Source organism: Oreochromis aureus, linkage group 11 (assembly GCF_013358895.1).
Source record: "Oreochromis aureus strain Israel breed Guangdong linkage group 11, ZZ_aureus, whole genome shotgun sequence".
Taxonomy (NCBI): Eukaryota; Metazoa; Chordata; class Actinopteri; order Cichliformes; family Cichlidae; genus Oreochromis; species Oreochromis aureus.
The window spans coordinates 5,641,882-5,663,653 of record NC_052952.1 but is presented as its reverse complement, the minus strand read 5'-3'; the positions used below and the strand labels follow the sequence as shown (position 1 = coordinate 5,663,653).

Sequence of the window (21,772 nt, the reverse complement as noted above, 5' to 3'; positions counted from 1 at the left end):
TGAGAATTATTTCTTTTGATAACTGTGATGTGTGATCCAGGTTCTCCAGTCAGCACAGGCATTGGTCCACCCCGTGCAGCTGCAAAAGCTGACCATCCAACCTGTCAACCTGCTAGTTAGCATCCATGCCTCTCTGAAGCTGTACATCGCTTCAGACCACACTCCTCTGTCCTTCTCCCTCTTTGAGAGAGGGCCATTCTGCACTACAGCCAGACAGCTCGTCCATGCTCTGGCCATGCACTATGCTGCGGGAGCCCTCTTCAGAGCAGGTAGGTAGCAAACAGGACTAAGTTATAAAGCTTCTCTTAACCTCAAACACCTGTATTCACACTAGATGATGCACTTTTTCCCTACATTCTCTTTATGATGGGCTTGGTGTCACAATCTGTGGTGTCGGTTGCCAAATGAATTGTGAATTCAGCATGAAGTAAGAAAATTCTGCCGTTTCTTCTCAGCACAGCTACAGTTGATCTTTCAAATGATACACCCCGGGGCTGCTGGAAAACTGTAGAGCTCCAGGAAGCAAAACCTGAATCACCAGTGGCCTGAGAACGACTTATGTTCTGTCATTGTCATTATTCAGTGGTGTATCATAAGTTTTGACCAATAACTCACGGTTCACACCCAGTTTGTTGGCAGTATGTTTTGGTTAATCCTTTAGCGGTCACCGTGTCTAAGGCTGACTTATCAGGCCCTGTAAGAGCTCCATACCTCTCTCCTGTGCTGTCCTCCTGTCTAGTCAAAGCCTCCACACATGGTCTGATTTAAGCCAGTCATTTCCACATCAGAAATCACCATTCTGGCCAGACGCTTCCTTCCCGCTGTCTCTCGTTAGAACCTTCATTTCTGCTCGTATTTCAACACGTCACCCTACCGCCTTCTCCTCTTCCTGAGTCATCATAAAGACCCGGGCTCCAGGAAACATTGCATTCTGGGACTGATTAACATGAGGATGTGCAGCGCTATGATCAGACATGCACCCACATGTGTAAATCCGTGCACATACAAAGCCTTATGGACAATAGACACACTATCTTTGCATACACTCTAGCACGTGTGTGTTTAAAGGCATGACTCAGGCCTGTAAACATCAGCTCCTGTCAGGACTTTATGCTTTACCAAAACCACAACTGGGAAACCATATAAAGCCGAATCAACCACGAGGCCCCACTAGAGTAGGTTTCCTACCATTAGAGTCCATCATTCAAGTGCAAATTGACAGAGAATAAGAGCCGAGCGGGGCCCGGCGTCCTGAGAAATGACTATTTGATTTTTGTGACGGAGTTGTCAGTGCATAAATATCAATGAGCTGTGCCATCTGAAGGGGACTCCATGGTTTAATGAGAGAGGTGAGATAGTAGGAGGCTGTAAATCCTGTGCTGTGTCACACGTGTGATTTCATGCAAGAGTTTGTGAGCGTGCGTGTGTGTCTATGTTTGTAGTACTGAGATAAGAACTAAAAATCTAATCATGATGTGAAATACTTCGTAAGTTACTCTGTGACTTGTTTTGATTGAGAGAGCCTCCCACTCTAAATTGCTTTTGGCAAACACAGGACACTTTATCCACAGAGCACGTGTGAAGAATGTTCCTCCTAAGAGCGAGTGTCTAAAATGTTTTTAATATCTGTTGAATACAAAACTTCTTTTAATTGTATCGTACATGAAAATATAAAATATGTTCATTCTGAGTAATGAGACTCTCTCCAAAAATAACACAGTTAAAGTTTGGTTTATTTAAGCGTTTGCTTTCAGTCCAGGCTTTTCTGGATGAAGGTGGTTTGTGACTGTTTGCTAAAATGTTTCATAGCTTTGAGGAAGTGGAGTTTTTGTGACTTCTCAGAATGTAGTGCAAAGAGTATGACCCATGAGAATATGGATAAATATCCTGTTTTAGTTCAGACTGTCACACATAGGATGCAGTACTGTGTTGCTCTACACAAATGTAACCATGCAGCACACTGTGTCTGTCTCAGGCTGGGTTGTGGGGTCTCTGGAGATCCTGGGCAGTCCTGCCAGCTTGGTACGGAGCATCGGTAACGGCGTATCTGACTTTTTCCGCCTCCCATATGAGGGTTTGACACGTGGGCCTGGAGCCTTTGTCAGTGGAGTGTCCAGAGGGACCACCTCCTTCGTCAAACATATTTCAAAAGGTAACACAAACATAACAGTTATTGACTATAGAGCATCAGATTAAGTTATCTCATGGCACACAGAAACTTTCTCCCGTGTGATAAATGAAATGACTCAAACTAAAGAAAATAACATTTACAAACACAAGTTACACAAAATGATGTGTTTCACTTTTGTTTTGTAGCAGACATGGTTAAAAGCACAAGTCAACATTTAGTGTCCACCTCAACATTAGTCAGTCTTCTCAGCAGATCAGTGTGAAGGGAACTTTTGGAAATCATGTACTCATTTGAAGTTTTTAAATCTGTGATTCTTTTTTAGACACTAAGAAAACATAAGAATGTCACATTTCTGTTTAGGCACCCTAACCTCCATCACCAACTTAGCCACAAGCCTGGCGAGGAACATGGACCGTCTGTCTCTGGATGAGGAGCACTACACCAGGCAGGAGGAGTGGAGAAGGCAGCTGCCAGAGAGCCTCGGGGACGGACTGAGACAGGGACTGTCACGACTCGGCATTAGCTTGTTAGGTATATGAGAAGGCACACCAAACTTCAAACAACTCAGTTAGCAATCTTATTAAGTAATAAATGAAATCCCAAAATATAGTTATGTTTTAAATGAGCAATATATGTGTGTGTACAGTGGAGTGAAAAACTTTCCTCCTTCCTTTCTTTCTGATTCTTTTACTTTGTTTTTTTTTTTTTTTTTGCATATGTTTTACACTAAATATTTGAGATCATTAAATATCATCAAACTAATTTTATAGTTATCGCAAATGCTTGGTTGCGGTTCTTGCTGCTACAACCATGTATTAGGTTTAGGAAGCAATTAGTTTTTCACATAAGGTCAGTTAGGTTTGGATTGCTTCTTTCTCCTTAATATTTACTCTGGTTATCTTTGTCAAATATTAACATTTGTTTGATCTGAAACATTTTAGTGTGACAAAACAATTTTTTGGGAAAAAAGAAATAAAGAAGGGGGCCAAATACTTTCTTCTCACCACTGTTCATATGCCATAACACATTCTGCCTACACACATTTCATCTGCTGCACACTGGCACATTCTCAAAGAGGTGCTCACACTGTGGTGAGAGCTGTGACGCAGAGTGGTGGAGACAGCACAGTAGGGACACAATAAACACTCAGAGGGCAATAAAACTCAAGTCTGTCTCAAATCAGACTCATATATGTATTATATAGTGACTGGAACCAAACAGCTGCCCACATGTCTGCATCACAGTGGATGCACTGTAAATCTATCACAGTGGATGATCTATAGGTTAAAAGCATGTCTGAATACCTGTGTGATTTCTATTTACTGGTCTAGTACCAATTTATCAATAATCTAGAGAGGTGTTTTGAAGTCATTGAGCATTTTGTATTTTGTTAAAGTTTAAGAAAGAGACTTTTTCGTTTTCTCTGTCAGGAGCAATAGCAGGCATCGTGGACCAGCCCATGCAGAACTTCCAAAGGAACTGGGAGATGCAGAGCTCAGCTGGTAGCAAAGCCAAAGGGGTGATTTCTGGAGTGGGGAAAGGCATCGTGGGGGTTTTTACCAAGCCCATTGGAGGAGCAGCGGAACTGGTTTCCCAGACCGGATACGGTAACTTCAGCACGGTCAAAGATAACAGCATTCATAATAAATTCATAAATGTTTTCTTTTTTTGTTTCTGAAGACCAGCCAGTAATTTAAGAACTTTTTGGACAATAAAAGGTTGATAGCTTTATTTACAAATGGATTTGTCAGCCCATCATGTCCTGCAGTGAGCTCTTTGATCTATTGAGATATAACTAACACACAGACTGTGTGTTAAGTCTTTCTTCCAAGGAGCTCTCAGCAACAATGAACACATGTATGGATTAGAGTTAGTTTGTCAGAGCATGGACAATCTCGCTGCTCTCAGCTTCAGGCAGGAACTAAGGGTTAATAAGCCAGGAACCAGAAGAGAGCTGCTGAAACACACACAGTGCAGGCCTGCCTACATATGCACAACCACTTCTACATACAGGCAGTTTAATCCTGTGGAGTTAATGTTTGTCGGTTCTTTTTTTTTTATATTGGAGATAGAAGATTGAGGTGCGTGCTGGCAGGTTTTGGCTACAGCACATAAACTGCCAATGAGATGAGGAGCTCCATAAGAGCGCTACCTCCCCAGGGCCTGGCTCTGATCTACCTGAAACCTCTGAGCTCCACGGATTACAACACACAAACTTAATCATCAGCAGAAAGACACACACACACTAGCATACCCACTGGCACTCGCTCCAACAATATATTCAGTAAAAAAAAATCCAATCATCTTGTTACACATGCAGATCGACTTCACTGATTTGTGCTCTGTTATGAATCACATGGATCCACAAACACCCACTCAGAGCTGCGCAGCATTGCCGAGTACCACTGCAGTGACATCATTAATGGAGCTCATTGGATTCTTTATTGCTTTGTTTTAACTACTTGATGACTTCACTGGCTCGCTGCTGCCATCGCTCTGCTGACAGCTAGAGAGGGTTGAAAGAAAACTGACCACACGCACTGGGGTTATGAACTCACACTGGCATAAATATATATACACACACACACACACAAAATCATCCTAATCAGTGTTTGTTTTTACCAGTATATGAAACACAGACACAGAGCATGTGTATAATCCAGTTTTGTCAAAACTCAGCTGTCAACTGTCCTGATTTCTGCAGGGATCCTTCATGGAGCAGGACTGTGGCAGCTCCCCAAACAGCTCTACCTGCCTACAGAAGAAAAGTCTGCTCTAGCCCCAAACAGCCATCTTAAATATGTCTGGTATGACCTGCAGCCGCTCTCTATTCCCGCCAACTCCTCCTTTACCTTTGCCCAGCTCTTCTTTAAAAGTGGGACATGTGTTCTCGCCTCTGCTTCTTTGCTTTTGTTGGATTCTCACCAGGATCTGCTGTTCTTTTCCTCCTTACCTCTCATCATTTTGCTGTTTAAAAAAAAAAAAAAAACCTTGGAGAGTTCATTACCCCCCCCACATACACACACACACACACACACACACCCTCCAAACAAGCCTGCAAAGATGTTTGACCTTGATCCCACACATGGTAGCCAGCTTGCCCTCCCTTGTTCTCATCGAGCCATGTTAAAAGGTTTTTATAAGCACTCTGCCAAAGCCGCCAGCTAGAAATTGTTCTTGTTGTTTAACTCTGAGTCTATCCAGAAATGTTTCCCAGTACCTTCACATGGAGGGGGAACACCTTTCTTTGCATGCCTGAGTAGTTTGGAGAGACTCAGTTTACAAAGGTTGCATGTGCTTGCCAAGCAGGTTACCTTTGGCTCCGAGGAGCTGTATATACAGCGTCAGATCTCAGTGTTTCAAAGATTCCAGTATGTTCTCACTGGAACTCTTAATGTAATCATAAAGATTTATGAGAGGCCTCTGTATCCAGGAGGTTATCGGGAGCTGCAGAAAAAGCATTTATGGCATTTTCTGAAGAATTGTTCTCATTTAGTTTGGTTTCCATAGCTATCAAACATTTGCTTGTAATAGCAGTCAGTGTCAACTGTCATCTGCCTTCAGGAAGAATTCCAAATTTGGCATTCCACTTGAGTTTTCATCACTCAAGGGCTTTGGCCATTTTTGCACTAATGTTAGAGGAAGATTAAAAAAAATCTATTTTCTGATATAAAATATGCAAATGTTGAGATAATGCTCCCCTGTGCTGCAGAAAAGTCAAACTGGTTTCCATCAGGCGTCCATCAATTATTTTTACTACAACAGGTAGCCCAGACACTTGAGGGGTCAGACTGTTTGAGCAAAGTAACACTGAGCAGACCCAAACTGTCCCTACTGTGTTTGCCTCAACATCTGCTCCGCAATCCGAACACCTGCCTTCCAAAGTAAACACACTGTCAGAGAAACATGACTGAACACTTCAGTTCCTGCTCACATATTTCCCTGTTGAGTATGTGTGTAATAGGAACCACACTGAGAACAAGCAGAAATGTAAATTACAGGATGTACGCAGACACATTTAGTCTCTTGTTTATAGACAAAGTGTGTATCTGATGTTAGCAGGCTGAATGGAGGCTTTCATTGTGCGTGTGTACATATACACAAATGTCATGCAGAAGGAGTTGTGTCTATAGTTCTAAATTATAGGGTAATATAAAGATCCCAGCTGGTTTCATAGCATCTGCTTTCTCTGACTGCAGGAAAATGCTGCAGTCTCTGGGGCGTCCAGAGCTCCACATGTCCCTGGATGTGACCATCGTGAGCGGATCAGGTCAGGAGCACGCCGGCTGTCTGCTGCTCACGTCTGAGGTGCTCTTTGTTGTCAGCCTCAGCGAGGACACCCAGCAGCAGGCCTTTCCCATCACAGAGGTAACTCACAGACACAAAGAATTAGAGAGTCTGATGACATTTCTCAGAGAACAACTCATGGGCCTTTTATAGATAATGACGTGAATGTTAAACCGCTTGCCGCCTCCAGGTGGAGTGTCAGCAGGAACCGGGACAGCAGGGCGAGCTCACGCTCACGTTACAGCAGCAGACAGTTACCAGTGATGCTGAGGTGAGGCTGTAAAAGTAATGAAGCTTTGCAGCGATCACACAGTCGGAGTCAGAGTCTCTAACTCCTGCACTGCTGTTAATGGTATCATGTGCCGCAGTTAATTAAGACCGGACTAATTTCTTCCAGCAGTGTGCACAAGCATTCCTAAACCTTGATGTATGATTTAGTTAGCTCTGCTGCAGCTGGCAGGTGCAGCATCAGTGTAACCGTGTGTGTGTGTGTTCTCTCTCTCAGGGTGACGGTGTTCGTGAGCGTCTGTCCGAGCAGCAGTATCGGAGGCTGGTAGATTACGTGATGCGTGCCTCTCAGTTTCTTTCCCCCTCTGCAGCTTCCCTCCAGCTGCAGCCCCCAGTGACGCTCACAGAGCCTCCGCCCACTGTCACCAAGTGTTACCGCTACCTGGTGGACCCCGCCTTTGCAAAAGTGTTTGTCACCAAGTTCACCATGGTGAAGAACAAAGCCTTACGCATTGGATTCCACTGATACGTGAAAACTCACTTGTGGCTTTCAGCTTCAGAAACAATTTTTCCAATTTAATGTAAAATGTGAAAAAAAATCAAGTATCTTGTACTTTGACTCTTCTCATTTATGCAAAACGTACATTTTGGTGTAATGAGGGGGTTTTATATCTAAATGTGTTCACCTGTTCGACCATGCCTTAGACGTGTCTAGAATTCCTAGAAATTGCCTTTAAAAGATATTTTCTGATAAAGAAAAGTCACCACATAGTCACAAAGAACATTAGTGGGATCAGTTTTAATTGTGGAAAAACATTTCAGTGAACACTAAATCCAATCAGAGCTCTGTCGCCGTTACAGATACAAATGTGCAGGCCGCAGCAGTCGGAGCCTCCTAACTAACCCATCTGGAAGAGTTCACTCTGCACAAGCAGCTCTGTGTGTTTACATTCTGCTTATGAGTCGGTGTCTCATGCCAATGTGAAGTGCAATATTATATATCTGTTGATGGATGTTAGATGCTAAACCAAAATGTTTTTTAAAGATGATGATGTAACACTTGTTTGACAGTAACACTCTTTTCTTTGTAAAGGTTTTGTCGATGCCAATCCCTCACGATGCAAACATGTTAATGTTGCCTTTTGTATTGTTTCACCACTGAGCTCTATGGAAGATTTAAATCTATAATATATTAATGGAGAAACGTTTTATTAAACAAATCAAATTATCTCAAGTGTCAGAGATTTGCGTTTCACAGCGAGGTGTTTGTCGCACACTCTGACATACATCAGTAGCCTCTGAGCTCTCGGTTTTCAGCGCTGGCGCTCCGATGACGGCGTCGGTCACCTCTGTTAAAGTCACGCTACATGGAGTCACTCTTCACACTCTGGTTTCACTTCAGGCTCTAACACCTCCTGCAGTTTAAAAAAAATAATAAAATAAAGCCCAGCCTGTCCTGTCTAAGACAAAACGGCTGCTGAGAGAGTGTTTCTACAATATGTCCACTCACGGTTGTATCTGTTACACTGTTTGCTGTTTGTTCTGGAGGAGCGCTGTGAGGGCTGCCGGTAGCTCTGCTCGCTGCTTGCTGACTTAATGCTACGGTTAGAAGAAGAGTCTGGCAGGGGGAGGAAGACGCAGTAAAAACAGCAGTCATTAAGAATAAGAAGGGCTATTTATCTGTTAAAGACATTATGTTTAGCACTCGTGTGGACTCTATCACATGTGTGGCTGCCGCAGACATCAGTGATGATCTCCATCTGTGATCCTAACAGCATCGCTCCTCTATACCATCCCATTAAAACACCATTTGCACTATGCTTCATTTCCATGTATCCTCATTCATTATAGCCTGGAACTGACTCGTTCACAGAACATTGATAATTAATGGATGGGCTGAAGTGGCTGTTTTGGCTGAACTTTTGCCCAATGAGACAGTTCAGACATGTGGAGCGGGTCAGTTTGACAGTACTTTGGCTTCAACTGCCGCGTAATATCAAAGCCTTGGAAAACGTAGCCTGGATTTTACTGTGGGAAAAAGGCAAAATGTCATTTCATTGTTATGGTTTCCTGCATTTAATCTGAATAGTAGCAGTCAAAAACCGTGGATATGGGAGCCTTACTCAGCTCAGAGAAAAAAGCGTGGTGTGTGTGTGTGTGTGTGTGTGTGCGTGCGTGCGTGTACCTGAGGCCGTGGAGAAGGTGGTTTCCAGTTGACTCCGTCTCCTCAGCAGCACCTCCTCTCTTTTCAGACCTGCCATATACTTGGAGTAGGACCACGACAGCTGAAGACAAACGCCCAGAAATCAAGTTGCATCAAACGTGATTAGAAAAACGGTTCAATTAGAGCATTGAGTTTCTCTGTTATGGTCTGTGGTCGAGACTGACGAGGCCTTGTTTGGACTTTGTGTTGTCAGGGAGTTTTATTTTAGCATCTTGTGCTCCCACATAGAAGGATATCGTTGATTTAGGTTTAAATTCATTTTTCTGAAATGCATTTTCAGCTTTACCCGCACGACAAACACATCCTCACCGTCTGTGTGGGTGTCAGCAACACTCTGCTCCGTGTCCTCGACTGCTTTTTCTCACTTCTTTCTTCTGGTTCGTTTGCTTCATCTTGATCATCATCATCATCCCCCTCCTCATCATCTTCATCATCCTCATCCTCTTCTGTAACACTGGTCTCTTGCCTCTCCATGTCTTCCTGAAAAAAAAAGTTCGATTTTTGATTAAGTTTTTTTTTCCTGTCACAGATTTTTATGTTCTGTTGCTGTCATTTCCTCACCTGGGCTCTCCTCCTTCCTTTGTTTTTCTCTTCCTCCTCCTCCTCCCTCCTCCTCTGTCTCCTTACTCTGGCTCTGTGCTTGACTCGTTTCTCCTGCAGCAGAGGAATAAGTTGCTCCTCTTGGATGCTGCTGATAAGCTCCTGAAACTCAGGCCAAAACTTCAGTAATTCATCGAACACTGACATCTACGGGCAGAGAAGAATAGCGTGAAGCACACATACAAGAGAAAAAATAGTCTAAATGTTCAACCTGCACATGTAACGCAAGTACCTGAGCCTCTCGAAAGATGTAAGGGCCCAGCTCGTGGCGTTTCTCCAGAATGTGCTGAGCCTGTTGGGGAGGAATGTCTATCTGCAGGGCCGGGGGCATGGAACAGTTGATGAAACAGCTGATGATTGTGGAGACTTTTTGCTGGATGGTGGCATCATCACTGTGGGAATGACAGAGGTCCTGCAATCAAAAGCAAAGAGGGAAAAGGAGGAATGAAAAGTAACATGGGAACAATTCTGTGTTCCCACTGTTCCACAAATGTTTGCAATCATTGAGGAATTTTTGTACCGAGGTAGGAAAACTAGGGCTAGCTTCTTTTTTTTCCATCTTCAAACTGCACGTCAAGCATTTCTTACATTATTTTTGATTTGCTTCTTGAGTTGGACTCACAAATCTTAGATATTGGCTCAGATATACAGTAACACAGTAGGTTTGGCTAATAAAGACCTCTAAGCAGAGAGGGCAAAGTGTTCATTTAGAAACAGCAGTCAAATTTTAACAGACATTTCAAAAATCCACCGATGGCTGGTTCTGGTTTACAGCTGAGGGAGACGGGAAAAGACTGAGAAAGCATTTGTTCTTATAGATATGCTGTCTTTTACCTTGTACCTCTGCACCTCTAACCAAAAGAGCACATCATTCTCCAGGAAGCTTCCCTTCGAGTAGACAAAGTCCTGGAACTGCTGGCAGGTGACAGGGTTGAGCAGGATTTGTCGGAACAGCAGGATCTCTTTGGTGGAACTCATCCACAAGCCCTCGGCCTGCAGGAACACATGACACAGGATTTTTTGGGTTATCTGTGACACGCTGTCCGCCATCCACCATCACCGACCCTGATACAGTACAGTGTTCTCCTGTACAGCAGCTGACCTCTGAGTTCCACTCTTAGCTCACAGATACTGAGATAATGATACTTGTTATTTGCCAGTGATGACATCATGATCATAAACGTGATGGTCACAATCATGTATGAAAACGTCTTCCTGTAATCATCCTGCTCCTAATGTGAAATGTACATGTTTTATATCTGTGTCCTGCGATGAGAGGACGGGAACAGAGCTGTGTGGAAATCACTCCAAAAACTATTAAAGGAAGGTTAGTAATGCTGATGCTTTAATCTTATTTATTCTGGATCCAATTTGAGAAAACTAACCCCAAGGCCAAAATGGTGTTTGACAAAGCCAGTGCTTAAAGCCAAGTCATGAACTAAATCGCACATGCTTTCAGGCCAGGAAATGCCTTATTTTTCTCCATTTAAAAAATATCCAGCTTCCCCTGGAGGATTTCTCCTTACCTTCCAGGCTTCTTTTCTTGCTCTGCGTTGACGGTGGACGTGCTGTGAGAGCCTGCCCGCCACCTCTTGTGACTACCACACACACAAAAACACAAACACACATGCAAACAGGTCAAACGTCAGAAAGGGAGTATAACTAGGATTAAGAGGGACACTGAACACTTCTCAGACCGCTCTGCTGCTCCCTGTTGCTGGCTGTAACCAAAGCTCTGGCTGCACTTCTTCTTTTTTTTTTTTTAAACCTTTAACCTGCCCTATGTCTTCATTTCCTTCTATCTCCTCCTAGCGAGCTCTTTAGTTCCCTGATGTCATCCGTCTCAGACGACCTCACCCGTCTTCCTCGTCACCTCTTAACCAGCTTTTTCACCTTCCGCTCGTCTCCTCCTGCACGGTGTAATGCTAAACTGTGTCTGCCTCTAATTACCTAATGAGAGGATCAGTGTGACTAAACTTGATAACATAATGAAGCAGAATCCCAGGTTTATGGGTTTCCACCTGATGAGGCAACCTGAGAGAGTGACTGCAGGGTAATAGCGCATAATGGTTGCTCACGTAACATTAATGTGTGCCTGACTTCTTATATCAGTTTGCTCTCAGCACCATTAGACGTTGAGAGCAAACACGTGCATGTGGTACAGCTGAAGCAGAAGATCAAAGTGGGTCTAAATCACTTCTACTCTTTTTAATCATTCAGTGTCTTAAATCTCCTGACCTTGGTTAAAGAGGCTTCTCTGCAGCATCATTAATCTCAGTGTGCTCTGCTGATTTTGGTGACATCATGAAAGCGTATTAGAAGGTTGGATGTGTGCAAATAAACACAAGACAACTAGGAAATTTTGTAAGCTTTGCAATAAGTGATATTACAACAAATATTCAGTAAAACAGAATAACAGTTCTCAAATGTAGGCTTCAGGAGAAGAGTTTGCATTTACTTTACGACAGTGATATTATGTAACGTGACGGAGTTTAAGTACAACTAAACTCTCATTAGGGCTGAGGTCTCTTTAAGAGAATTTTCCAGGTGTTTTACTCAAAACTGCAAATATCAACATGCTGAGGTCGCTGAAGTCCAAAGGATACTTCCCTAGGAAAGGTCTTTACAGCCGATCCGGTATTCAAACTTTGTCCTGCTGTTGAGGGAATCACCAAAATCTCTATACTTTACTCTGGAGATTATTTTGTATTAAAGGCATTTCAAGTTTAAAACCGTGCACAAACTGCCATGACTGTGCAGTTTGCTGAATAGATGCCAGGTGAAGCTGAGCTATAAATGCTTTTGTAAAATACCTATTTTTACTACAACACGTACCAGGAATGAATGTAACCTTTAACTACATCATTAAGAACATGTTCTTAGTTACAACAGCAGCCTGCGAAAGGCAAAAAGGAAAAGAAATAGGGCTAAAAATATCTTTAAAGTGCCTTCAGAGGTCACAGCAGCCAACCTTTGCTGAGAAATTCCAGTTAGAATAGAAAAATATGTCCTTAGTTTATGATTGATGTAATCACAGTACTTAACTTTCGCCCTTGCACTCACAGTGTGTATAAATTCCACTGTTACTAACCATTGTTTTTCTCAAGTAATGGACCTTCAGTATAACCTGCATGAGTCAAACAGCTGATGATTCACGGGCGTCTTTTGTAAAGGAAAGTGTGAGAGTATGACCACCTCTGGTCTGTGTTTCTGCCGTTTGATGAACTCTGTTGTGGACAGAAACAGAGGCAGCCATGTTTTCTCAATGTGATTCCTCACGACGTCCTGGATCTCCATGACGACTGGGTTTGAGAGGCACTCCAACTTCAGACGCTCAAGTCCACCTGCCAAATGCAAAATCTGCACACAGACACACAGGAAAGAACACGAGGGAGTGCCGGCTCATGGCTGCATGTGTTTGAAGCAGACTGAACGGACACGTCTATAGATTTCTATACGAGGAACACATGACGGACGGGGTGGACAGGAGAAAGAAAAACTGCCCACAGTGGGAAACCCCACTAACAACTCCTCTCGTTTCTGCTTCCTGCTGTGCTCTTCTTCATTCCCACAAACCCACTGCTCTCTTCATCTCCCCTCTCTCTGCTTTCTGTCTTCATGCATCGATTTGGCCGTGTCTCTCTTTTTATATCTCCTTTATAGTTTCTCTCATCTCATTCTGCACGCACACAGGCACGCGTGCACGCATACACTCGCTTCAGAAATGAGAACCAGCCATGGCACCGCGGTGGGAGTGAGCAGATGAAAGGGGGCCAATCTGTGACTGGATGACTGAGTGACTGAAGAATGAAGGGCCAAAGCAGTAAAGCTGTCAGTCTCTCTACATTGCTCACGCAGACAAGAACCAACAGTGAGATGCAAGAACAGCAGCCAGGCCCGATCCTTCCACTGGAATTGGCTTTCTAATTCAAATCCTCAGTTCAAATATTTATTCTGATGGTATTTATGAGATGAGGATGACAAAAGAAAAAAAGTGTGTGTGACAAAAGAAAAGAAATCCGACAAAAGAGTTTAATTCATGCCAACAAGTGCACTGCATGCCTATCTGAACCCAAGAACAACATCAGACTATTGTTTAACTGCAACCGCTGTGTGTATGCAGCAACCCAGGGATGAGACAAATGAATTGAAAAAAGCTAAAATAGTGGCAAAAATATCTATCTTCAGCCTCTCCGCGTGGCAGTTACAGTTAAAAATCACATCAGAACCTGCGACCTGTAACACGTAAGAAAAACAAGCATCTCTGTGGGCCCAAAGAGAAAACCACGGCAACCGCTGCATGTCCCATCTACTCATCCTGACTCTACGCACCACACCCTCGTGGAGTAATCTTAGAACCCAGAAACCTCATCTCCCACTATAAACGTCAGGACAGATTTCATCCTACTGTCCTCGTTGCTGGAGCTGATCATCTCTGTCTTCTTGGATCCAAAACATTCTCCTCTTCTTCTCCTTTTAATTCCAACCATGTTCTCTCATCTCCCGCTTGCTGCCAACACCCCGCTGTCAGAGCTGTCAGCGTCAAGTCTGCAGGAGTCCCGAGGAGGGAGATGGGGGAATTGTGTGAGAGCTGCAGCAGCCTCTGCTTATCAAATCTGGATGCTGATCCTCAGCTGGAGCTCAAATCCCATCTTGGAATAGTCATGTCACGGGCGGCCTGTTCCTACTCCCTCTGTCTCTGTGAGGCTTTCCCAGGAAGTTGACAATAACTCATATTCTTTGGAGTTGTTACTGAGCCAACATGGGTACGTTTAACATGGTTTTAAAATCTTTAGATGGGCTGACTTACATCATTCTGTTGTTCTGTCGTGGCAGGGCTGTCAGAGCCAAAGAAGTACTTCCTGTTGAGGTATCTGGCAGCAATGCATGCTGACCTCTCCTGCCTGATAGCCTTGTGGTGCCGAGGGGTCCTCCTATACTGCTCCAGATCCAGCCAGCACATCAGATGGATACTAAACAAAAGCAAATCCATTGGATGGTGCTTCCATATATATTCCATATTATAACTGTTTATGAATATTACAGGTAAAGTCTAAAATCTGCAGTTCACCTGGCGTTCTGATTTTGTAGGAAAGACATGAAGTGCCCGATCTCATGGCGGTGACGAAGTAAGGAGCCTAAACGGTAACCACGGTAATTTGGAGACACTCTGGACCAAGAGTCAGAAGTGTGTGTTGAAGGTGTAATAGATGAAGGAGATAGCATGGAGCTGCACTGCTCCCCCTGCAGGACAGATACCGCAAGAGGAGAGGAAGATGGAAACAGTGACCACTTAAAGCACTTTAGACTACCAGACATTTTCACCCATTCACCCAAAGATTCATCCAGCACTTCATCACTGAAGGTCCAGTTTTAAAATGCAAGCAGGACAAATCCTCAGTAAAGTAAAGCTTTAAAACTAAATGATGTATCTCCTGCAATCCATGCTTCATCCTGCCTCCTAGATGTTCTAAAGTCACCCTAAAGACCATTTGTTCTTTTTTTACCAGCGGTATGACATCATTGCAAATAATGCATCGGTGCCAAGTAAAGCAGTCTCATAGCAGTAGATAATCAACATTGTTACTAGGCAATACATTTTCACATTTATGTTTACACAACCATTTCACGCTCGCAGGTGTGTTTACTGCCTAATAACTCTCAGTGCGAGCATTTTATAGATCTTATTACTGCTGGATGCTGATCTGACCCGCTCCAGTCGCAGCTGTGATTCCTCGTACAGGCTGCGCAGTTCTCTGTACTCCCAGCTGTCAATGGAGCGCACCTCCTCCTGCACAGCTACCTGCACACACACACAAAAACTAATCATTGAATATTTTCATGACTGATTTATCATTTAAGTCACTTTTACAGTCAGAAACATCTGACTATATTTCAAGGTTCTGAAATGTGAGAATTTGCTGAATTTCTTCGTCTTTTATGCTTTTAAATTAAAGCGGACAGTGTGATGGACACTTTCTGAGTTGCAACTATCTAAATCTAATCCGCAAGGCTCCTTAGGAAACCTTACCCTCAGACTAACAAGCCTGATCAGTCTGATCTTTCTGGATTTCTAAACACAGCAACATAAACACTAGCACACACATGGGAAAGTCACTTTCTTGCTTGTCAAAAACCAGATGCTTATCCACGTTTAAAGCAATCTCTCCTTTAATTAGGCCTCAGTGTAATCAAACCTTCAGAAATACTCAAGGAAGCCTAGTTTCTCCACATAAACTGAAGTTTATAGAGCAGCGTGTGCTAATGCAGCACTGCGGTTACCTGCTGGAAAGACTCTTTGTCCCTGTCGATCATCAGGGTCCACGCCTCCACCAGGATGTTCAGTGCGCGTTCCTCCACCCTGTCAAACAGCTCCTCAAACGGGGGCATCAGTCTGTCATACACCTCCCTTCTCAACTTCTCATCCACACCAAAGCTCCTCCTGGCAGAGCTGAAAAGATATGTGGAGTAAAGGAACTGAGGAGAAGAGAGGAGAGGAGACAAGAGGCGAGGAAAGAAGGAGTCATAAAACTGTATTAAGGTCAGAAACGTTTCTCTTCACCACCACTGCCACTTTAATCATCTGCGCTCTCTCGCACACAGTCTTCACTATCGCTCATCACTGCTGCCCTCACACCACATAAATGTCAGTCAGTTACCCCTCTTGGCCTCAGAATTATGGAAAGATCATCTAAATGTCACTGCTCTGGTGAATTAAAGGTTAACTGAAGGAAAATAGGTTTCACTGTGAGGTATTCTGGACCAGAACTGTCTGCTTTCCTCCCTGGGCCAGCTGCAGTCAGGCTGGGTGGTTCTGGGTGACTGGACTGGCGCAAAGCTGGGGGGGTCTGACTCACTTGTTTTTATGGGAGTTTAAATCTCTCCACTTAGTGTGAGGGGGTGAAAAGGGCTAAAAGAGAAGCAGAGAGGAGAATGGGAGTGGCAAGCTAACAGATCACGTACACAAGGGCAGGTGTGTGTGTGTGTGTGTGTGTGTGTGTGTGTGCGCGTGCGTGCGTGCGTGCGTGCGTGCGTGCGTGCGTGCGCGTAAAAGGGAGAATAATACACAACCTCTGTTTTATTGCCTCTTGACTACTGGCTGCTTATTTAAGACATCTGATCTCCTCAGCTTTACCTTATTATAACTGGTAATTTTTTCCTGGCATCCTCTCTAATTGAGCTCTCTCTATCTCTCTCAGTATTTTATTATTCTTTTATTAGAGGCATATAACCAAATACACCTAAATATACAGACCCAAGATTTCATATTTCATGCAAAAACACTGCATGTCCTTCTTGTTTCCTGCAGTGACTGTGCTAAAAAGCCAACATTAGCATCAAACTGAATGAATTAGTGTTAGTCTTTGTGTGGTGCATACACACTGAGAGTGATAACAGCTTGTGTGTGTGCGTGTGCTGACCTGTGCCTCTCTCTGCACTCTGTAAGGGTCCAGCCCATCCTGGTAGAAGAGCTCATGGTAATACTGCAGGTCAGTCCAGAAGTAAAGTGCGTTCACCCACAGCTGGGGCAAGAAAACAATGTTGAACACATCAAAAACCCTGTTAGCTGAGTTATATGTACATGTACTTCAATCCGTTAATGTGAATTTATAACCGTTAGAGCACAAGTTAGTGGTTGGGTCGAGCTTTAAAAAGAAACAGTTTCCATATATGAGCCCAGATTCTTAATCTATGTGGCACAGGGTAAAACATAAGCTACACATAATTGTATAAAGATAAATGACAGCAATGCATTTCACAAACAAAAAGCACAAAGCAACCTGCCATCATCTGCAGCAGCACAGCACTGCGGAGGATTGCAAACAATAGTCTTAGCTGCTCAGCTGAAGAAACTCTTTGGCACCACTTTTAAATTACCTCGAGCTTCTTTTTTTCTGCCTCGTGTTCTCTAAAACAGTTCGTTAACATCTGCAGCTGTTTGTACCTGGTTTCCAGATTGTTCGCAGAAGTGTGTGAAGTATGAGCCAGCAAGAGACTCAGCACAAAGAGCCTGCAGCATCTTTTCCATCATTGTGCTGCACTGTAGTCGACTTCTGCTGGACATCACCTGATGAAATACAGTATAAAAACTTTAAATGCAATATAGCGTTTATATAAAATAACTAGATAAAGCTGGAGTGAAAACTATGTGATTTTCATTTGTTTTGGCTTTAAAACTATATTCCCACAGTTCATTGTTTAGTCACTACAAAAATCTATCAAAACAGGTGAATCTTTAGCGTGCAAAGACACAGCTTGAATAGTTTTCCCGTTTGTCTCTGTTTTGTATGTTTTTAGACTGGAAAAGATGTTTGATAAATCACTTCCTGTAGTGGTTCACAAACCAGGAGATGGCAATGGGAGAGGACCCCAGCAGGGTGTAGAGTGCATGCAGGAGGAGCATGGATGACTAGAGGGAGAAACTACCTGCTTGTACAGTTTATACAAGTATAAACAAGAGTTGGCTGATACTCTCATGTTCATATTTATTTCACTAAAATCTATCTTTTAATCCTTTTTACTGCTGACTGATAAAAAACTCTGGGTTGTTTTTCGGCTCCGGAAGAGGGACACACCATGACAAGTTTGAGAGCCACAAAGTTAACTGTGATAGCATATTGCTGTGCAGTTCAGTGATTATCCCACATTTTCAAGCAGAGCCAAAAGAAAGCTCTCTATGTGTATGGCTTTCACCATTGTTGCTTCATTATGCTTTTGTGGGCTAGATTTCCTGCCATAAAGCTTATAAGCACATAGTAATATAGATCTCAATACACCTACCTGTGTACGGACAGTATGGGAAGACTGGGGCGAGCATCTGTCAGTTCGTAAGAACGTTGAGTAAGAGCTAGGCTGTGAGCCCAAAGAAGAGCTGTAACACCACTCTGTCCTCAGCTCCACATCAGAGGAGTTATTATGGTCTTCCTGATGGCACAGAGATGTCCAGAACCGAGGAACCCTGCAGAAAACAGAGGGGGCATCATTTCATTAGAAGATTTAGACACATGCAAAATTATAACATATGAAAACCCAGTTTATACAGAACACAATCAATAATTACACAAGACAACAAAATAATAAATGTAATACAGGAGTAAGTGTAAAGGTCATTTTAATGGATGCACTCTAGACACGGTCACTGACATTTAGAAGATAAACACTGCAAATCTCACCAGTAGTGGAGCAGAGGCTCAGTGAGGCAGGTCTGAACTGAGCGCAGTTTGTCCTCTGTCCAGCAGGGGGAGGTAGTCAGTCCCAGTCTGGAGAGCAGCTCCATATTCAGACTGAACTGACTGCTGCTCAGCAGGTAGCAGCTTCTCATGAGAACCAAATACCTGAAACAATACCACATTGAATATTTATTTCACTTAACAAAAGACAATAAATTCTGCTTGAATATTTAGAACTTTTCGAGCTGCAGAATAAGACAGGCGCGTGGCGTTTACCTGTGCTTCCGCTCTTTGTCCCGTTTAGCCTTCAGTCTCTCTATATCCATCCAGAGATTAAGGAGCTTCTCTCCTGATGTTCCTTGTAAAAACTCCCTAAACTTATCCAAGCTTCCATAGAAACCTGTATCATTGCAACAAATATAAGGGACATCTTCCTGGTTTGTGGCTCTGCTCCCCTCCTCCTGACCCTTCTTATCCCATCCACACTCCCTCTTGCCACATTGACTTCTCTCTTTCTCCCCCTCCAGTATTCCTCTGTTGAGATGTTGGTTAAGGTCACATTTACAGGATCTGTCTGTGCTGCTACAGTTTGCCTGATCTCCTGACTTGCTGAAACACTCACAAGTGTCTGCCTGGTTTGGACTATCCGTTACATTCATCGTGTCTTTAAGCACCTGTTCAGTCACTTGGACAGCCAGGTACTCCGACTGTTGTTCGGGAGAATGAGATGCCAGGCTACTGATCTCTTTTAGGTGTTTCTCTTTACTAACAGATGATAGCCCAGAGCAGACACCCAGCTCTGTTTGTGAGCTCTTAAGTTCCCCACTTTGAAGGTGAGCAGAGGAGAAACCTGATGAGGACAAAGGGGGAAAGGAACACAGGCTTTCTGGCTCAGACCAGCTGGAGTAACATCTGGATGAGTCACTGCTTTTTGGAATAATTTGTTCCTTTTGCAGAGATGTTAGACATGTAAGATCGTGTGTGCTCATAAACCCTGAGGTGTGTGAGGAAAGAAAAACACACATAGTTCTTAATCTCAAACTCACAGGATACATACACATTTTGTTTTGCTGCACTGCAGGACAAGACATTTACTGCATTAGTATTACCCGTGTTTAATTTTAAGGAACGCAGTTGAGGGGCTGACAGGGTGGTCCGAACTGAACTGCTTTTCCTTCTGTGAATACACAAGTTTGGGTCCCACTGAAGCAGAAGCTTGGCTAGTCTGGGGAAGATCACAGAGAAAGGAGACACTGCCAGTTGGAAAATACACAAGCAAGATTTCTTAAAAACATTCTTTTTAAATTCAGTTTTATTTATATAGTCTAAATTACAACATCAGTTGTCTCAAGGCCCTTTTTATTGTGAGAAAAAGACCCTACAATAATACAGAGAAAACCCCACAATCAGACAACCCCCGATGAGAAAGTACTTAACAACAGTAGAAAGGAAAAACTCCCTTTTAACAGGTAGAAACCTTCAGGAAAAAAACAGCCTCAGGGAGGCACAGCCATGTGCCACAACTGGTGAGGCAGAAAGATAAGACAAAAGATTCAAAAGAATGGACTTTACGTGGTTGCTGTTACTCTTTTTGTATTGCTGCTTCTATGTGCAGGCTATAAGTTAGCATGGATCTCTCTGTAGAGATTCTTGAAGCCTTTAGGCTTCTTAAAAGATGGAGAAGAGATTAGTCACAGAGCTAAAAGTAGCAATCTTAAATAGTTACTTTTCTTTTAGAAGTTAAAACACTTTGTTATTACACTTCATGTAAGTCCAGTCAAAGATCACTGACAAAATAGTGCAATTTAAAGAAAACACATTAAACTAAAAAGAGACCTAGACTTGACTAGTTCATCATTAAATAAGGAGACAGCAAAGTCAGCATGAAGGCATCTTAACACAGTCTGGATACTGCAAAGAAATCACATTTGATAGGTAAAGAGAACATGTAGATAAAAATTAGATGAAACTTGCCTGCAAAACGAATACATTAAAACATATTTGTTTAAACAGGATTTAACACTTTGTAATACCTGTATTCATGATAGCAATCACTTTGAAGGAAAAAGGGCAACCTTTCCTTTTTGATCCACTGCATTCCTTGCTGTCTGTCCAGGCACTGTGAATATCAGGGAGAAGTTCTTCAATCCAGTATAGAGAGTTCTACCCCTCCATACAAACACACACAAACATTTTGGTAGCAGCTACTTACACAGACAGTGTAATGATTGTCTATTGGGGGCATTTTGGTGAGCAGTGACGGGTCACCAGTAAGAAGCTGTGATTTTCTGTTGTAAAGGGCTGATCGGATTCTTGTGGACACAAACGCTGCCGCTCTACTCGCCATCTCAAACATCCCTGTCTCCCGGTTGTACCGCAAAGCCTCTGGGAAAGACTGGCAAAAACATGCGAAGGTAAGAAAAACTGCTTTGAGCCATGTCAAAGTTCTGCATATCTATGCCAGGCCTACATTACCGGCGCACTAAGGAAATCATTGAAGAAGTGAGCCAGTACATCATCGGAGGCCAGAGAGCCCTCCTGTGTGAAGATCAACATTAAAACGCTTAAAAAAACCCAAAACATTAGGTCCAAGCTGTAACAGACTGGGGAAAATATGAGGAATCTAAGTTTTTACTCACAAAACTGTCCACAGTAAGGCGGAGAAACTCTTGCAAAAAGAAAGAAAAACTCCAATTTCCAACACGCTAGTTGTAAAGATATGAGTAAACTGAGATGTGTTTAAAGTGCTGCTCTTACCTGTTGAAATGAATCCACACATGCTTTTCCTTAAAAATAAAAATGGCAGACGGCACTTTTAGACGGCCTAACTCAGAAAGTCAAACTCATTCACTGTGAGTGCAAGTACAGGCAGTCCAGGTTGCTATGGAAGTGGACGCATTTTCAAAACACAGGGGGGCAGTAACAGTTTAACCAGACAGGACCAGAGAAAATAATACAATGTAGAACTTTAAAGTCATCTCTGAATTATCTAGAATAAATCGATGCTGGGGTATTAAAGAAGAAACTAAGTATCTAAGATATGTATATATGACCGGGGGGGGAGTGTTAAAGTAAAACTCTTTTCGCAGTGAAGGTGTCAAACCACTAGGTGGCACCAAAGACTGATTTGTA

At 43.1% G+C, this 21,772-nt stretch overlaps 3 protein-coding genes across 9 annotated transcripts in view; 2 read left to right on the top strand and 1 right to left on the bottom strand.

Annotated features, from left to right (window-relative positions):
* Positions 1 to 7,875, top strand: part of LOC116315277 (vacuolar protein sorting-associated protein 13B) — a 298,439-nt gene extending 290,564 nt beyond the window's left edge. For all 3 annotated transcript variants that reach the window (XM_039619055.1, XM_039619054.1, XM_031733531.2), the window contains 8 exons: positions 41 to 269; positions 1,976 to 2,152; positions 2,492 to 2,662; positions 3,562 to 3,738; positions 4,836 to 4,938; positions 6,331 to 6,499; positions 6,609 to 6,689; positions 6,924 to 7,875. In XM_039619055.1, coding sequence (XP_039474989.1) covers positions 41 to 269; positions 1,976 to 2,152; positions 2,492 to 2,662; positions 3,562 to 3,738; positions 4,836 to 4,938; positions 6,331 to 6,499; positions 6,609 to 6,689; positions 6,924 to 7,172 — 1,356 coding nt within the window. In that variant the 3' untranslated portion in view covers positions 7,173 to 7,875. The remainder of the gene's footprint in view (positions 1 to 40; positions 270 to 1,975; positions 2,153 to 2,491; positions 2,663 to 3,561; positions 3,739 to 4,835; positions 4,939 to 6,330; positions 6,500 to 6,608; positions 6,690 to 6,923) is intronic.
* LOC116315267 (regulator of G-protein signaling 22) lies at positions 7,431 to 21,523 on the bottom strand. 5 transcript variants are annotated; one of them, XM_039619057.1, is made up of 24 exons: positions 21,398 to 21,523; positions 21,280 to 21,308; positions 21,116 to 21,203; positions 20,853 to 21,035; positions 20,674 to 20,759; positions 19,750 to 19,865; positions 18,917 to 19,634; positions 18,644 to 18,805; positions 18,252 to 18,429; positions 17,416 to 17,538; positions 16,892 to 16,993; positions 15,753 to 15,947; positions 15,181 to 15,273; positions 14,542 to 14,714; positions 14,281 to 14,443; positions 12,666 to 12,830; positions 10,997 to 11,068; positions 10,305 to 10,463; positions 9,703 to 9,882; positions 9,432 to 9,617; positions 9,180 to 9,350; positions 8,832 to 8,931; positions 8,157 to 8,264; positions 7,431 to 8,061 (listed from the first exon to the last, which is right to left on the bottom strand). In XM_039619057.1, the coding sequence occupies exons 3-24, from the start codon at positions 21,194 to 21,196 to the stop codon at positions 8,045 to 8,047; spliced, it is 3,531 nt and encodes a 1,176-aa protein (XP_039474991.1). In that variant the 5' UTR covers positions 21,197 to 21,203; positions 21,280 to 21,308; positions 21,398 to 21,523; the 3' UTR covers positions 7,431 to 8,044. The 5 variants fall into 5 exon arrangements, with proteins under 5 accessions (XP_039474991.1, XP_039474990.1, XP_039474995.1 ...); XM_039619056.1 differs by having other exon boundaries at positions 21,116 to 21,178; positions 21,398 to 21,522; XM_039619061.1 differs by lacking the exon at positions 12,666 to 12,830 and having other exon boundaries at positions 21,116 to 21,178; positions 21,398 to 21,522.
* spag1b (sperm associated antigen 1b) overlaps positions 20,986 to 21,772 on the top strand; it is a 32,633-nt gene continuing 31,846 nt past the window's right edge. Inside the window, exon 1 of the mRNA XM_039619065.1 lies at positions 20,986 to 21,054. The gene's annotated coding sequence lies outside the window, so the exon portion shown is untranslated. The remainder of the gene's footprint in view (positions 21,055 to 21,772) is intronic.

What these genes read in the sequence shown, in the direction of transcription:
- LOC116315267 (XM_039619056.1), bottom strand. Translation starts at nt 21,419, where the DNA reads ATGTGTGGATTCATTTCAACAG. An exon ending in CCCATACTGTCCGTACACAG is followed by an intron (nt 17,539 to 18,251) that starts GTAGGTGTATTG and finishes GTATTTCATCAG; the next exon opens with GTGATGTCCAGCAGAAGTCG. An exon ending in CACCTTCTCCACGGCCTCAG is followed by an intron (nt 8,265 to 8,831) that starts GTACACGCACGC and finishes TCCCCCTGCCAG; the next exon opens with ACTCTTCTTCTAACCGTAGC.